Source organism: Erpetoichthys calabaricus, chromosome 12 (assembly GCF_900747795.2).
Source record: "Erpetoichthys calabaricus chromosome 12, fErpCal1.3, whole genome shotgun sequence".
In the NCBI taxonomy this organism is placed as follows: Eukaryota; Metazoa; Chordata; class Cladistia; order Polypteriformes; family Polypteridae; genus Erpetoichthys; species Erpetoichthys calabaricus.
This window is the reverse complement of record NC_041405.2, coordinates 40,404,588-40,422,658: the sequence shown is the minus strand read 5'-3', so window position 1 is coordinate 40,422,658 and position 18,071 is coordinate 40,404,588. Positions and strand designations below refer to the sequence as shown.

General features: G+C 36.7%; 1 protein-coding gene across 1 annotated transcript in view; it reads right to left on the bottom strand.

Annotated features, from left to right (window-relative positions):
• LOC114662099 (interleukin-13 receptor subunit alpha-1-like) overlaps positions 1-18,071 on the bottom strand; it is an 87,735-nt gene that overhangs the window by 28,972 nt on the left and 40,692 nt on the right. The window contains exon 6 of the mRNA XM_028815430.2: positions 11,532-11,677. Within this exon, the coding sequence (XP_028671263.2) occupies positions 11,532-11,677 (146 nt within the window). The remainder of the gene's footprint in view (positions 1-11,531; positions 11,678-18,071) is intronic.

Sequence of the window (18,071 nt, the reverse complement as noted above, 5' to 3'; positions counted from 1 at the left end):
TGCAGATGCTTTAAAACTGCTGAAGTTACAACACAGAATCTCCAGTCTGATCAGTTGACTGCAGGAGATTTCTTTGGAGTTTGGCTCAAATGCAAGCTCACAACAGAGATAGTGGACAGCGTGTTTGCCAAACAATTGGGAAGCTACCTTAAGACTTGTTAAAAAATGTTTGACAATGTTGCTTTCACCTCTGCTACATTCCCTGAACACTATTCCAAGGTTACCCTGAGAGACTGAAGCTGACACTGTAATGGTGCTCCTCTGCAGAAGCTGGGATGTAATGTAATCTATTTCTTCAGTGCCCATAAAATGTACAATATTTTTTTGAGAAGATGATAAACATCTATTAAAAAGGAAGGGAAGTGGGCTGCAGTTGCACTAAGAAACCACTAAACATTTCAATGTTGAAATTTGTTGATAGCATACTCCAGGGAAGCACAACTTAAAAGAAGCAAGAGTATCTCTGCATACTGGTCAGGCATGTCTGAGATGAAGTCAGAGTTGTACAAACTTGCAAGAAATGGGCTTCCTGTCCCTGTTGCTCAGGTCAATATTAAGCATGCCTTTTTGTGCCTCCAATGCATCTTGCCATCTTTTCACACTAATTTAAATGTGATGATTTTGGATGACAATTTGTTTATTTGTTTGAATAAGCAGTTTAGCACGTAAACCATTAGTTTATTAGGCTGAAAATACACTTAAGTCTATGTATACCACCTTTTTTGTATAATAATGATTTATGACTTTACAATCCCTTTGTTTAAGGGCTTTTGACTGTGTAATTTACTTTTAATTGCACATATTACAACAATATTTTTGATACAAACTAGTGTAATTAAACCTGCTTAATAAATAAATATACATGTTCCTGATTTAAGGCAGCTAGTCATTAATACTGTATAATACTGTAGATATTTCCCATAGCTTATCATCATATCCAAAAAATGCTATTAATCGTTCTTTTATTTCATTTTAACCAGTTATCTAATAGAAAAAAGAGGGGCATAACACTAGAGCAGAAACATAAAAACACTTCTGTTCGGAACAAAACAAAATGAAAACAAAACTGTTTCTAATCCCTGTTTAAACACAGGAAAGACACAAAGTAAATAAACAGATTGTTAAACAATAACACACCCTAACAGAAAGCTTTATTCTGTTCATTTAATATCAAAGGGTTACATTTATTTTTCCTTCACACTGGACATTCCTGTGAAGTTGTTTATTTTTAACAACTTAATTGAATTTTTAATTTGCTGCTGTTAAATGTTTTGAATGTTTTGTATTGGCCATAAGCTCAGTAAGAATGAATCGAGCAGAAAGAAGGTAAAATTCATGGAAGTGTTAGTGCTGCTAGTGCTATTATAATTAATCTAGAGATCATTTAAAGTATATATAAGAGAATATGCGTAGGTTAAACGCAAATACTACCCCATTTTATATAATAGACTTGAGCATCTGTAGATTTTGGTATCTGTGGGGGCCCTGGAAGCAGTTCCTCACAGATACCAAGGGATAACTGTATATTTCCTTGATTGTTAAGCTTACTATTTTTATGACACACTTAGAAAATCTAGGTGTTCACAAAATTAAGATTTTTGTTTAATAACCAGAAAATGAAAAATGGAATAGGGCCTGATAAAATGTAATCAAAATGCAAGCTTTAGTCAGAAAACCTGGAACTCAAATGATACAAACCATAAAGAAAAAAAAGAAAGGTCAGGGAATAAAATGCTCTGAACTAAACTTGGAGAAAAATTGCCTTAACCAAAGATTTTTTAAAATAATGGTAAAACACTTAGAGAACTGTATATAGACAATGTCTTTGCATCCTATGAACAATTACACTTCAATTTTAACTTCACATCAACACATTTTTTCCACTACTTTCAAATCAGAAATTTTGCTATAAGGAATGTGCTCAATTGTCCTCACCTCAATCCCACTTCTATTCCAAAAGAAATACTAGATCAGTCTTGAACACTCAGAAGGAATCACAATAATGTATAAAAACATTTTAAAGTTCCTTTCTTTCAAAGATCTCAGGGTATGGTGGGGAAACAATCTTTTACTTAACATTTTAGAAAAGGAGTGGAAGGCAGAAATGCATATAATACACTCTAGCTCCACATATTCAAAGCATTCAATCTTTCAACTTAAAATCTTTTATCAAGCACATTTATCTTGTTTAAAATTGTCCAAAGTTCATGCCAAGATTCAACCAGTGGACGTTACAATCTAGCTCCAGCCTCACTAGGCCACATGTTTTGAGCGTGCACCAAATTAACTCATTCTGGACAGAAATCTTTGAATGCCTATCAAACAGCCTTGGTGTTACAATCACTCCTAACCCGTTAACAGCTGTATTTGGTGTACTTGCAGATGGGCTTAAAGTGGAGGAGGACAGTCAGTCAGTCTGTCATTATCCAACCCGCTATATCCTAACACAGGGTCATGGGGATCTGCTGGAGCCAATCCCAGCCAACACTGGGTACAAGGTAGGAACAAATCCCCAGGCAGGGCACCAGCTCACCACAGGGCACACGCACACACACACACCAAGCACACACTTGGGACAATTTAGGATCGCCAATGCACCTAATCTGCATGTCTCTGGACTGTTGGAGGAAACTGGAGCACCGGAGGAAACCCACGCAGACACAGGGAGAACATGCAAACTCGACACAGGGAGGACCTGGGAAGCAAACCTAGGTCTCCTTACTGCAAGGCAGCAGCACTACCACTGCGCCACCATGCCGCCCTGGAGAAGGACAACTTGATTGTAATGGTCTATACCGTGATTCTAGCATATAGACTAATCTTGCTCAACTAGAAGAATCCTAGTCCACCTGTTATAAGTCAGTGGGTAACTGATTTTTTTTCCAATTTCAAACAGTATAGAACATCAAATTTTCATTTACAGCATCTGTTTAAATCCATTTTACACTATGGCAAGACCTAATTAATAAAATTTTAGAATAATCATTTATATCAAGGTAAAGGACATTCTCCTTTGTGGTTTTTAAAGATTTTCTCTTACTATTGGCTCTCCTCTCTTTCTCTCGGGCAGAAGTTGAATTCTAATTTGTGATGTTTGACTCGATTGAAAGTAATGTTATTTTCTTTGTTGTAAAGTTTAGTCTTGATCGTGTAGAATGTTATTTTCTACAAATAAAATCAATTAAAAAAAGAAAAACACAAAGCTGCTGTAAAAGATCTTTGTAGCAGCATTGTATTCAAAACATTCCAAAATTAGGATGCCAAAGGTTGCATCCCACCATCTTATATAGGCAGAGTACAATGATATGTCATGATTTCCTATCATGTGACTGGCAACAACCATACTAAGCATAAACAATATAGATCTAACCATGAATGAAAGGGCCACAAAACAGCAGTGATTTGAACTAAATGTAAAACAAAGCGGTAGTGTGGTAAATTCATAATAATGCCTTGAAAAATAACCATCAACTGAAGATAATAAAAAAACAAAATGAAATGTTACCTTAAGGTAGAAGAAGTTGATACTTTGCTAGCAGTAAATGTTTCTCTTTGCTCTTATGTGTAACGGCAGGCCAAAGTGCAAAGTGGACCTGTGTCACATGCCTAGAGTTTTTAACACTTATTTTGTTTATTCACAATTGTGAATCAGTAATTAGTTCCATCTTTTATTTTTAATTTCTATACTATTTTCAGTCATTTTCAGTTTAGGTTTCAGTTTAATTTTATGCACTTTTTACTATTTCTATTCTTCCTATTCTAAGCACTCCCAGAATCTTTCTGTTTACAACCAATTATTTGATGAGTGTCCATGCTAAAAAAAAACAATCATCATTATTAGTAGGCTAAATAACCATGTAGTTCTTAGCTCTTTAGTGAAATTGGAGAAGGAATCAAAAACAACATCCTACAAAGCCACTTAAGTGGTATGTGAGAAAAAAACCATTGACGGTGAAAAAATGTTTTTGATGAGAGCAAAATTTTTTTTGATGGTAGATACTACCAGAAAATATACTTGGAATGACCATGAAGATGATTGGGTATTAGCATTAGTGGCACAGTCTCATTGCAGATTCCGAGAGTGTGTTCATGTGCTGTGTGGTCAACTTGTCCTTTGAATTGCTTGCACATCTTCTCATAATACCTTAAAACCTGAGCAAAAAGTTTTCTTTGTGAGCTCTTTGTGGGGCAATTCTATGATTCTATGGCAATAGTTCAGACCAGATTGTAAGTGTTTTCTCTGCCTTTTCAGAGTTACAATACAGCACTACTTACTATTATGTAATACACTATTTATTCATATGTCATAATATGAAGTTTTTATGCATTATAAAACACATTTGAAAATTATGTTATTAAAGTGAAAGTTATATTTAAACTATTCAGGCAGAATTTCTTTGTTCACTCTCTCTTCTAGCTCAACAGATATAGGTTTATATATAGGGTCACTAGCTGTGCTACCCATCTAAGAGAGGTTGAAATCAAGGGAAGTAATCAATGTAGACCTCAGCGTATTCAGCGTTAAGATTTGCAGTGCACAATTTGTTGGAATATATTTTTTAATGTATGTATTTTACTTGGCGGCACGGTGGCACAGTGGTAGCGCTGCTGCCTCGCAGTTAGGAGACCTGGGTTCGCTTCCTGGGTCCACCCTGCGTGGAGTTTGCATGTTCTCCCCGTGTCTGCGTGGGTTTCCTCCGGGCGCTCCGGTTTCCTCCCACAGTCCAAAGACATGCAGGTTAGGTGGATTGGCGATTCTAAATTGGCCCTAGTGTGTGCTTGGTGTTTGTGTGTGTCCTGCGGTGGGTTGGCACCCTGCCCAGGATTGATTCCTGCCTTGTGCCCTGTGTTGGCTGGAATTGGCTCCAGCAGACCCCCGTGACCCTGTGTTCGGATTCAGCGGGTTGGAAAATGGATGGATGGATGGATGTATTTTATTTTCTAACAGTAGGCACATCACAAGCATTAGCACTGCTTTTACGAATCCCATGCCAAATGGCACATAACAGAGACATAGCGAAAGGACAGCATGCATTTGTCTGAAGAGATTTTTGTGCTGCTTCTGGCACTTCTTTTGGGTACAGAAGATGACAGGGACATTGTATTACTGAGCTAATGCCTTGGAGGAAAGATAGATGGAAGGTGAAGAGGACTATTAGATAGTAGCCTCTGTTGTGGGAGGAAGATTTGTCAGTGGGTGCAGAGGTTGGGGACAGGCTTTTCTTAATTTTATTCTTTTCAATTTAACTGATTCCTGTGAGGTATTGTTAGCTGTACCACCCATCATACAAAACACTCCAAGCAGTAAATCTAAGGTGGATTAAATTGCAATTTTCTGAAGAAAAGTCAACAGCTATAACTAATACAGGTAAAATTCCATTATAACGAATATCTTTACAACAAAATTTTCATTCTAACGAAGTATTTTTATGGTCCCGACAGCTTCCCCATATGACACGAGTCTATAGAAATCTCGTTACTACGAATTACATTCAGCAGATATTTTCATTATAACGAAGTGCACAAAAGACCTTGAAATGCCTGAATGAATCATCCACAGAGCAGTTAGTTCTGTGGTCACAGCTCAGTTGTGCACAACGACCCCCAAACAGAAACACTGCAATTTTTTTTCTTTCTTCGAATTTTCCTTGTACTGTTTTTTTTTTTTTTTGCCTTTTTTGTTTCCTGCGGTTTTCAGTGATACCTTTTTACTTATTGCTCGTCAACATTTGAAAAACATCCATTGGAATTTAACTCATTGTCACCCTCCTATAGAAATGGCAGACACGGAAAAACGATAACAGTTCATATTAGAAAAAAAAAACGTAATTTTTTGCAGCTCTCGATTGCTGCAAAAAGAAAAAAGACGTTGCCAGTGAATTCAGAATTTCGCCATCGACACTGTCAACTTTCTTGAAAGACGGAGCAAAAAAAGTAGAAAAATCTCGGGTTGCAAACGTATGTGAACTGCTGCATTTGAAGACGAAAAAGCAGTTTTATGTGGTTCAGTGATGCTCGTTCAAGAAACATTCCTATTAATACGGCACTCATTCAAGAAAATGTGAGGTTTGTAAACTCTCTTGGAACCTCCCCCAACTAGACAGCAAGCCAAAGAGCATCCCGAAGTGCGATCTCCACGTCTGTATGGGGCAATAGCAGGCTCACAGATATGCTGCGTCTCTCCGCCAAAGTAAACAGAAAAGATCTCGATGGGTGATGCAAGGTTAGGAGCACATAAATTGTAAATGCAGATATTGTAACAGGATTACTCGATCACTGACCTGGCCACGATCCTGCCTGACTGCTATGTCTGTGTATAGCAGAGTGGCAGATCACGCTACAATAAATAACTGTGCCGTTCCTGTTTCAAGCTGAATAAAGCTGGTTTTGCTGAAGTACTTACACTAAGCCTCATGTTTTGGGGTGCAAGACAGGGACTTATAGCGTGACCCTGATCTTTTATGATTTGCTTCTGTGGTGCTTCACTGCAGCAATGTGAGCCTCCAATTGCCCTGCTCCAGCAACAGACAAACAATCTTCCACAGACGCTGCAATCGCGCTTCAGGATGCAGTTCAGCGTGTCGTTCCCATTGGGTGGGGAGTGGGGGGTCTCAAAAGAGTTCAGAAACCTCACAATATGAAGAAGTAATAATGATTAGGCTCCTGACTGATAAATGTGTTGCCCACAACATGCTTCCACATTCAGATAATGTTCGCTTTGAATACCTCCCACCCAATTGCACGACAGCGCTTCAGCCATTGGATTTGGGCATCATTCGCACCCTGAAAGTGTAATCGCAAGGAAATGCTGAAAAAAATTCTCATCAGCATAACTTGTAGGCAGGAGGAGATTAAAAGTAACGCGAAAGAAGCTATTGAAATGATTGCAAATGCCTGGATACAAGTTAAAGAAAGCACTATAGTAACAAATACAGAATCTCATTACAACTAAATATTTTTTAGGTCCCTGGGAGTTCGTTATAACGGAATTTTACCTGTATGTGCAATCACACAGTTAAAATGACTCAAGATTTTAAGTGTATATTAATTCACAAAGTTTCTCACCCTCCAGTTCAGTTTACTTTATCCATAGTTGGCCTATTTTTGTGATTTGATAGTGTTTCATTAATGTGTGTTTTTTTAAATAAAATAAAATTTAAGTAATACCAATAAAATTGATATAGAGAACTATTGGCAAATTGCATAAACTAGTATAACATTAAAAAAATATAGAGAATATAATTCAAAAATCTTAATGGCTGTTAGCTCTATAGGAACAGGTCCTGAAAGCAGCTCACAGAATTTTTTCATACATCTGAAATGTCTTAATGTTTATTATAAACCTGCATGTTAAAAAATGGAAAGAATACTGATTTATCTTAACAGCTTTTTAAATTGAACCATTTTTCAAACAGCTGTATATTCAACAACAGCACACATTCCCAGAGTTTCATAAAGGATTTATATACAGTAAAAAAAATCACTTCCCATCTTTGTGTGTCATGTGATCTATGTATTAGAAATTGACTGAATAAAAAAATCTAATTTGCCAGTGCACTATGATATTTTTCAAAATGTTTAAAGGTATTTATTTGCTGAACAACTGTACTTTTAATCTTGTTGATTCTGTGTTCTTGTGTATGTATGTTTAAAAGACAAAAACTGTATCATTATAGTGCATTAAGTTATAATTTTATTATAGAGCATGGAGCTATACTTTCTCACAAAAGAAACACACATAAACACAAATTCTTGTTCACCGTTTTAACACAAAGACATTTCACTCACCAAATCTACAGCATGTTCTGCCGGTACCATTGAATCTGGTGAATTTACTTGTCCAGGGTTGTTTTGCACCTAGTAACACCTGCTGCTAGAACAATTTCCAACTCTCCACAAGCCTTTGTCTTGGACTTGTTTTTATAAGTGTAGCAAAAGCTGTGTGGTATTTATACATCCATCTTTCAATCCTGCTTATTCAGCGCCAAGTCATGAGGCAGCTGGAACCTATTCCAGCAATCATTGCACACAAAGCAGGAGCAATCCCTGGACACTGCACCAGCCCTTCACAGGATGAAACACACACACACACACATACACACACTTTGGAGTGTGTCTTTGGAGAATGAGAGGAAACCTGAGCACCAGAAAGAAACCTAAGCAGACAAATGTCAAGACCATGCAAATTCCATGCAGATTGCATAGAGACTAAATGGTAACTTGATGTTATATTCAGCTTTTGAATTTTGCCAGAAGTAGAGTTATAATTTCACAGGACAATAAAGATTTTGCTTCCTAAATAATTTTAGAAGTATCGTTCAGATTTTGACCTTCTGGCCAGAATAATCATGTTTAAATCTTCCAAACTGCTTTTTATGATTTCCTCTAAATTACACAATAATTATACATATAAAGTATATCATCTACAACTGAAACACATGTGGTGATCTAAAAACATTGGCAATGCTCCCAGGAATGCAGCTCAAATATACCAAGTACTGTTGATTCATTTCTCAATGGGCCTGTAGTGTTAACAAGTCTCATTACATTGAAAAGAACTGGCCACTCCACATGCATTTGGTTCCAGGGCAAAAAAGTAGGGTACATAAACCGCTTGTTGATCCAACAAAGATTATTTTAAGTTTTCTTCTTATAAAACTTGGACTGATGAGAAAGTCTGTTAAAATTATAAAAAAGGAAAGTGAAAGATTTTGATATTTGACACAGATATCCCCAAAAATAACTGATGCCAAGATTAAGGAAGGCTTTGTATTTGGTCCACAAATTGGAAACATCATCAATGACAAGCTTTTCTAAGGTCTGCTGCTGGGGCTGGAGGAAATCACTTGTAAGTCATTCAAGGATATTGTTGAAAAATGTTCTTTGCGCCAAACTATGTCCAGCTTTTTGACAACAAAACCATGGAGTGCAACATATTGCTAAAGAGTTATTTTTTGCATTCAGACTTTTTCCCTGCTAACCTTGATGCAGTCAGTGACAAACATGGTGTAATGTTTTACCAGAACAAGTAGCATTAGGGCAAGTAGAATTCATCATTGATGACCAACTACTGTTGAACACTAAAATAAGCAGAATCAGATGATGAGTGTAAATGAAAATCAGCAGCAAAACATTTAAGTCAATTGAATTAATGAAATGCATCAGCATCATTAAGCAAATAAACATGCTAAATTCAATAAAAGCTAATTTTACGTTTCTTGCAATTCCTGCACGATAGTCAATCTGAATTGAAATTTGTGTTCAGCTTGAAATTCATCATAATCATCCAAAATGTTTCAGGAAGCAAAACTTTTGAAAACTTTGTTATCCAGTGTTTTGACTTTGTTTCTATTTTAGACATTGGACATTCATCTTTTTTCCTATTTCTCAGTTTTGCATGAAAGTGGAAAAAAACAACTGCTTTGGGTAAGATATTAACCAGCTTTGGATGGGATGCTATTATTTCAAATGTGCAGGACAAAATACCTCTGGAAAAAGGAAATTTTATTGTTGAAATAATGTGAAGAGTGGCATAATGTCATGTAACTTATTTAAAGCTGTAGTTCCTTCTGGGTTTAGTCACAGAGTTTGCTGCAGATAGATGTATGATTAATTTGAATAGTATTTTGAATAGTATGCTGTGGAAAACAAAAAAATCATTTTTTTTTGTGTAAAATATATTAACAGGGAAAGGAAAATTTGTTGGAAACATAATGAAGTTTAACTTAAATCATTCTTAATTTGCTTTTAGTGAAATTAGTGTTGTTCTGGAATTAATAAGATAACATAGTTTCTTGGGAGGTTCCCACATTACTTAAATATCATGCTAATTATTTTTGACTAGCCATGTGCGCCCAACTACGTTGCGCATGTTAAAGTTGTCTGTGAAGGGCTCCCTGTTTAAACGCGGCTGCCAGTCGTGAACTGGGCCCTTCGTCGCAGAGCATTATGATTTTTTATAAGGGAAACAAAATTAGAAAACAAAACCCTTGGACATTGATTCGATAGGAACGGCCTACTCGGAATCACTGTCCGAATAGTAATTATGTGGTGGTGGAGGAGCATTTCTGCTTCTCTCCGTTCACAGTCCGTCTCGTTTTCATGACGCTGTCGTTTCCTGTCACGATCTCTTCTCAACCGTTCTCCAATCTCGCAGGTTGCTTTGTGGCAATCCAAAGAGTAAGGAAGAACCAATGCTTCTTTCTTGAACTCCAAACGCCGACTGATGGAAAATCACAGAAGTGTGCCTGACTTATATACTCTGACTGCCGACTCCAAGAAGTGGGCGAACATTCGATTTGGACGAAGTGCTGCTAACGACGGTCGATAGAAACACAAAAAACCACAGTCTCGACAACGACGCAGGTGCCGACGCCAGATATAAACACAAAGAGTGCTATCGACAGTGTTTGTAAACAAAAGTAACAACCAAGGTGTTGTGTATTCAGCCAGTACAAACAGCATGTAGTCTCCTTTAGTTCAATCCTCTTTAATCACCACACTCCAACCTCATCCAACGATCCTCCCCCTCACTTCCTCTCCTCCTCCATCACTACTGCCCTCTACTGAACACAGCAGGAACACCACACAAGGCAGTGAATTCACGGACAAACAAAGATCAAGATCCAAATGAAGATTATATATAAAAATTAGAAACCTTTAGAGCAGGTATCCCCAACTCCGGTTCTAGAGGGCCCCAGTGGCTGCAGGTTTTCATTCTAAACCTTTTCTTAATTAGTGACTTCTTTCTGCTCCTAATTAACTTCTTTTGAATTCATTTTATTTTACTTGCTCTTGAAGACTCAAACCCCTGAATTGTTTCTTTTTCCTTAATTAGCAGTCAAACAATAATGAGATACAAAATTAACCAAAACATAACCAGCAAACTGTGTCGATCATACAATATCTGAAAATAAAGAAAGATGAAGGTCTCAGGAATATTGATCTGCTCTGGTCCCCAAAACATTTTAAAAGTGCTTTTAGAAAATAGAAAAATCAACAATTTCGTAAATGTATGCCATTGCACAATGAGAGCAGCAACAAGCCATGGAATTAAAGAACGGGTTTAAATAACAACAAGAATCAGTGCTTAATTTAGCAACTGGTTGGGGTGAAATTGGAGAGTTTGAGGCTCTCACTTATTTGATCTTCTGTTGGCTCACTCACTTCACATTTCATTTCCGTTTGGATGCCATTTAAGGAAAGAAATGAAGCAATTCAGAGGAACGAAGAAGAAATTCAGAGTAACAAATCTTAAAAAACAAATCAATTAAAATTAATTAAAAAGAAGTTAATTCACAGCAAAAACAGTGCACTAATACAGAAAAAGGTTAGAATGAAAACCTGTAGCCACTGGGGCTATCCAGGACAAGAGTTGGGGACCCCTGCTTTAGAACAAAACTTGCATTGTGCTTTTATGCTGCCTATATTTCTGCAAAGTTACCCTGACAGAGGAAGGGGCATATAACTCCAGAGATAATTTACACAAAGAATAAATAAAGCAGATAATTAATAAACAAAACACAACTTACAGGCATCCAATTGCTTGCTCTGATACTTTTATAGTTTATTTGATATAACAAACATTCTTTGTTGAATCCAGGTGGCTCCTCCCATTTAAGCTGTACACTGTCTTTTACAACTGTTACAGATAAAATATTTGGTGGTGTAGGTTTCACTGAAAGAGAGAAGAAAACAGTCATTAGGTAATTTTCTGCAAGACAAAAATAATAAAATCAAGTGTTAGTGACCTACAAAATGGGTCAGTGTGGGTTAGCCACCTTCTGACAGCATTACCATTTATAATTGAGTCTTCTGCTGACCTTTCAGGAAGGCGTGTACTAGAGCAAACTGGAATCGGTCAAATTGAAAGATCTGTATCTGTGTTAAATAAATTTCAGTGAGATGCCTTTGTGGGAGCTTTAAGGTCCATGCATTGGTTGGCAAAAAATGAGTTGCCACATACAACGTTGTTTGAAAAGCTGTTGGAACACTGTAAAGAAATGGGTTGTTCGATTTTTACAACATTTCAATGTTGGTAAAAATGCACATTACGCCTCTAAAAGAATAATGCAAGAGCTGCTGGATGTCTTAGCATCAGAAATAAAGTATACCATACTGAAAAATATTCTGTGTGATGAAACCATAGACATCTCAGTTGTAAAACAATTAATTATTTACATTAAATATGTTTGCCAGGTCACTAAAGAGGTCAGAATTAGTTTTGTATCAACACGCAATATGATTGATGGCAAAGCGGAGACTATAACCAACACACTGAGTGAGACTATGGACACTCCAGGCTTGAAAACTGCTAATCTGGTTGGACTATGGTCAAATGGAGCGGCTGTTATGATTGGGAAACAGAAGGTGTGACAAAACTGCTTAAAGATAAAACATCTGGACTCTTGGTCAACTGCCACTGTGTAAACCACCAATTGGCCCTTGCAAGTGCCCAAGCAGCAGCTGCTGTACCTTATTTAACAAAACTGAACAACATCTTAAGACAGCTGTTCTATTTCTTCCAAAATTCTTCAGTTAGGATGGCTGGTTTAATGTAAATTCAAAATATTCAGAACATTCCCCAGATTAAGCTGAAAATGGCCAGTGACACTACATGGCAGTCTCATGACTCTGCAGTACAGTCACTACGACATCACAGCTGAAGGATTAAGCAGATGTATTTAAACGTACAATTTAGTTTCCTCTCTGATGATGCTTTCAGATGTATCCTTTGTTGTCCAACTTATCTAAGGCTCGCCACAAAATTGTCCATCATGGAGTAGAAAGACTCTCCTGGGAGATATTTTAGTCTTCATCACTAGGGGGCTCCGCCCCCTGCTCGCTTCGCTTGCCAACCCCTGGTCTTGGGTAACACGAAATACATCCGATAGAGATTATTGTCTGTCTTGGTAATTGTCATTGTCTGTCTTGGTAATTGTCACATATGTATTATGTTCAGTGCCACGATATGTGTAGGTCTATGTAAGATATGTAAATGACAATAGCAGTGTAATTGTTATGTTATGTAGGTATAGATGTGCAGATCTATGCATGAGATATATTGGAGTGGTTATTATAATCTTAACGTTAACATTACATGAATGCCGAACTCTTGAAATGGCAACATAAAGTTGTCCATGTCTAAATACAGGCTCAGAGAGGTAAAGGCTGACTCTGTCCATGGTCTGTCTTAACCATCCAAAATAACCATCCAAAAGATGTCATACTTATAATCGCTCACATTGCTTCACTATGTGCGATGAACAAAATTAAAAATTAATCCCATTTGTAGTGTTTTACACGGTCTGTAATAGATCTGAACTAATCAGACCCATGGAGGTTTTTAAATCCTAACCTTAGGGCATACTCCTTCTTCTTACAAGTTCATCAGTGTTACTCAAGAATTGATTATTTCTTCATAGACAATCATTTTTCGCCCATTATCAAATCGTGTAAGGACAACAATATAGTTTTTTCCGACCACACCCCTCTGATCATGGAGTTTAACTTACTTTGTCCTACACACTCCTATCGTAGCTGGCATCTCAATCCCCCTGTCATTAACTTCTGAGCACAGTACTGAATTTATATCCAAGCAAATTGATTATTTTCTGGAGACAACCCCAGAGTTCTCTGCAGGAATACTCTGGGAAACTCTGAAGGCATTTTTAAGAGGACCGATTATTTAATATATTTCTCACAAATATAAATTGGAAACCAAGAAGATGTCTGAGTTAATCAGTGAAATTACCAGAATAGATCTGGAATACGAAGAGACCTCTTGACTAATAAAAAAAACAGAACAGATCATCTTTAAATCGCGACATCATTATTATGAACATGAAGAGAAGGCCAATAACATTTTGGCTCAACAAATCCACAAGCAGGAAGTCTCCAATGGAATAACAGCAACTACGAACACAGACAGAGATAAAATCATAGACCATCAAAATATAACCCACACATTTAGAGAGTACCATACGTCCTTATATTCTACTCACCCTAAAGAAGATAAAACACAATCTAATGAGTTCTTTGACTCATTTCAGATGCCATAGCTAGATATGCTTAGTACTGTGGAACTGGGTAAACCTCTGACACTCTCAGAATTATTAGATGCTATAAACTCACTTCCTAGTAGGAAAGCAGCAGGCCCTGATGGCTACCCAATGGAATTTTGCAAAAAAAAAAATTCAAATAAATTAGTTCCACTATTATTAGCAACATTTTTTTAAACTAAACACAATAAAATTCTACCTCAAACATTTCGCCAAGCATTCATTTCCGTCTTTCCTAAGGAAAATAAGGATTCACTACAATGTGCATCATACAGACCAATCTCACTATTGAATAATGACGTTAAGATACGCTCCAAAGTTCTACCCAGAAGGACTGAGAAAGTGCTTCCTTCTGTAATATCACAAGACCAAACTGGATTTATTAAAGGCAGGCACTTAGCTTCTAATCTTCAATGTTTATTTAATATAATATACATTATTCACCCATTACATCTAACACCCCAAAGATCTTACTATATTTGGATGCAGAAAAAGCATTTGACATGGTTGAATGGGACTACCAATTCGCCACATTGCACAAATTTGGGTTCACATTAACAATAATACTTTGGACAGGTGGTACTCAGCAAGGATGTCCCCTATCACCATTGCTTTTTGCAATTGCCATTGAGCCATTGGCTGTTTACTTTTGAAATGCATCAGAGATAAACAGGATTTTCAGAAGGACTTGAAAAGAAGACACTGTATCACTATATGCAGATGATAAGGTACTGTATATATCCGACCCAAAAAAAGTTGTCCTCAAAGCACTATGAGATTTTCAAAAGATATCTGGACTCAAAACTAATTTGAATAAAACTGTACTTTTTCCAGTGAGCTTTCTAGCACACAATACTAAACTGGACACCTCCCCATTTATCTTGGCAGCTCAGTTTAATGAAGTTTTGCTGTCTGCACGGACAAAATTAAACAAGATGTGAATAGATGATCCACCCTTCATCTCACATTAGCAGGAATAATCAACACTGTTAAGATGAACATCCTTCCCAAACCTCTTTTTCTATTTCAAACCAACCCCATATACATTAACAAATCATTTTTTAAGAAATTATATTCAATCTTAACATAATTTATTTGGAATTCGAAACATCCACGCATCCAAAGGGTGCAACCTAAAGCAGAAGGGGACATGGTACTATCAAACTTTCATTTTTATTATTGGGTGGCAAATATACAGGCAATAAAGACCTGCACATCAACACAAATTGATGTCAATATACAAGCCTGGTCTACAATAGAATTAAAATCTTACTTCTTTATATTGTTATGTGAAATTTTGCATACAAATTGCTAATATTTTGTATGTCTTTATTTGTAACTTAGACAAGCCAATGTAATATTAGTGTTATTTCACTGATAAGAACAGCAATGGTTTAATGTCCCACAGGAAAGCAAAATTACCTAGCTGGCAAGCATCAGCTCAACACATGGTTTTGGGGGCAGTTATAAAAGGTATTGTGTTCCCCCATTGGTCTGTTTGGGATTGGTTTGAATCAGAGGCCATTCTGTAGCACAACACCCTATTGGTGTAAGGATTTGGACAAAGAATGGATAAATTCGGTTGCTTTACTCCTCTCTATCTCTCTCATCATCATGATGAAGGAGCATCTCACACACCATGAACTGAAAAGAAGACCACAACTTGGCAGCCATATTCAGACAGGCATGCAGTCTGTCCTGAAGAAAACCATAAAATAATGACAAAACTAGAGACATTTAAAGTAACTGCAAGTCTGTGTGCCACCTGAAACTACACATCACTATTTATCAGGTTGTATGGTTGTTAATATTCAGATGTACTTTGCTTATTTATATTTTTTTACAAATATTATCAATAATACCTTATTTAAAGTTGTAACTTAACTATTGCTTGTCATTTACTCTCTGTAATTGTTTGAGGTTATTGATGTAGAAGGGAAGGTGGGGAGAAGTTATAAAGTACAATACCTTATAAACAGTGGTAAGTCTATGGGATTTGAGGCATTCTGACAAAGGCTATACATTAACAGCACAAAAGGGGAAAGTAGAGTAATACAGAACTCTAACAAGACAAAACATATTCCCATCTCTGTGCTTCAGCAAATAAAAATTATTGTCAAAGCACTAATAACCCTTCATTCATTGAGAATATGGAACCAATGTAGGAAGTACTTTAAGACAGGGAAACTCTTATCTGTTGCAACTCTAAATGACAACCACTCTATTCCACCCTCTCAAGCATACAGTATTTAATTTTTGGAAAATGCCTGGGATTATTGAAGGACTTGTGCATCTATAATGTTTTTGCATCCTACAAGAAATTAAGCTTCAAATTTAACTTCTCATCAACACAATTTTTTCCACTACTTTTAAATTAGAAACTTTGCTAAACAGAACCTACCCAATTTTGCCTCACCTTCCACCTATTTCTGTTCCTGAAGAAATACTGATTAGTCTTGAAGACTCAGATAGAATCTCCATAATTCGTTAAAAACACTTTAAAGTCCCTTCCTTTCAAAGATCCCAGGAAACAATGGGATAGGATCTTTCACTTAACATTTCAGAAAAGGAGTAGAAGGCAGCCATGCACAGAATACATTCAAGCTCCATATGCACAAAGCACTCAATTACTCCACTTAAAATCTTCTATTGAGCACATTTATCTCAATCAATATTATCCAAAATGTTTCCAGGACAAGATTCAATCTGTGAACATTGCAATCTAGCTCCAGCGTCACTAGGCCAAATGTTTTGGGTGTGCACCAAATTAACATCGTTTTGCACAAAAATCTTTGAAAGCATATTGGATAGCCTTGGAGTCACAATCACTCCTAACCCATTAAAAGCTGTGTTTGTTATATTCCGAGATGGGCTTAAGTGGAGACAAACAAATTGTAACTGCCTTTACCTCACTACTAGCACATAGACTTATCTTGCTCAACTGGAAGAATCCTAACCCACCACTTTTAAGTCAGTGGGTAACTGATATCCTGTAGTATTTGAAGTTGGAAAAAAATCAAATTCTCACTCAGAGGATCTGTTCAAAATATGGCAGGATCTAATCAATAACATTTTAGAATAAGCTTCTATCAGGGAAATGGATTCTTTAACTTTCTTGCCATTTAAAAGAACTGCTTTGTTGTCTGGTTCTCATCTCTTTCTTTCATTTAGATGGGGGTTGAATTTTGGTTTTGTTAAGTTTGATTTGAATGTATAAATTGTTAAATTTAAATTAAATAAAATTAATAAAATAAAAATTTTTAAAAAGATAAATCTGCAAAAGTGTCAGTACTGCAATTATTTCAGATGTGTAAAAAACAGTGTGATGTCATTTTATAATCTATTTTTTTTTTTTTTAACTGTCTTGGAATATGAAGTACACAGCCAGCATCAGTTCGATGTGGGGAAAGGAGAACACCTAAGATGGCAAATTGTGGATGGATCAAGCAGCAAGTGAAGAGCACAGTAGTGGAAGGTGGTTCACTCACAATGTTTTCACAGGCATAGCAGACCCAGTAATGTAGGCACATGTTAAAGTAAACAGTGGGCTTTTGTTGTCTGTACTACATGAAAATGTTGGCACATGCACTATATGGGCAAAAGTATTGGGACACACCTCTTAATTATTGAATTAGGGTGTTTCAGTCAGTCCCGTTGCCACAGGTGTATAAAATCAAGCACCTAGCCATGCAGTCTCTATTTACAAACATTTGTGAAACAAAACACGTTGTCCTCAAGAGCACAGTGCCTTGAAGCATGGTACTGTGATAGGATGCCCCCTTTGTAATAAGACGGTTCATGAAATTTCATCCCTGCTGATTATTGCACGTTCAGCTGTAAGTAGTATTAGAACATTCTAGACGAGAACAGGACTTTCAGCTCAACAAACCTCACCAGTCCCATCCACTTATTTCTTCCAAAAAACATCAAGTCGAGTTTTGAAAGTCCCTAAAGTTTTACTGTCTACCACACTATTTGGTAGCTTATTCCTAGTGTCTTACGTTCTTTGTG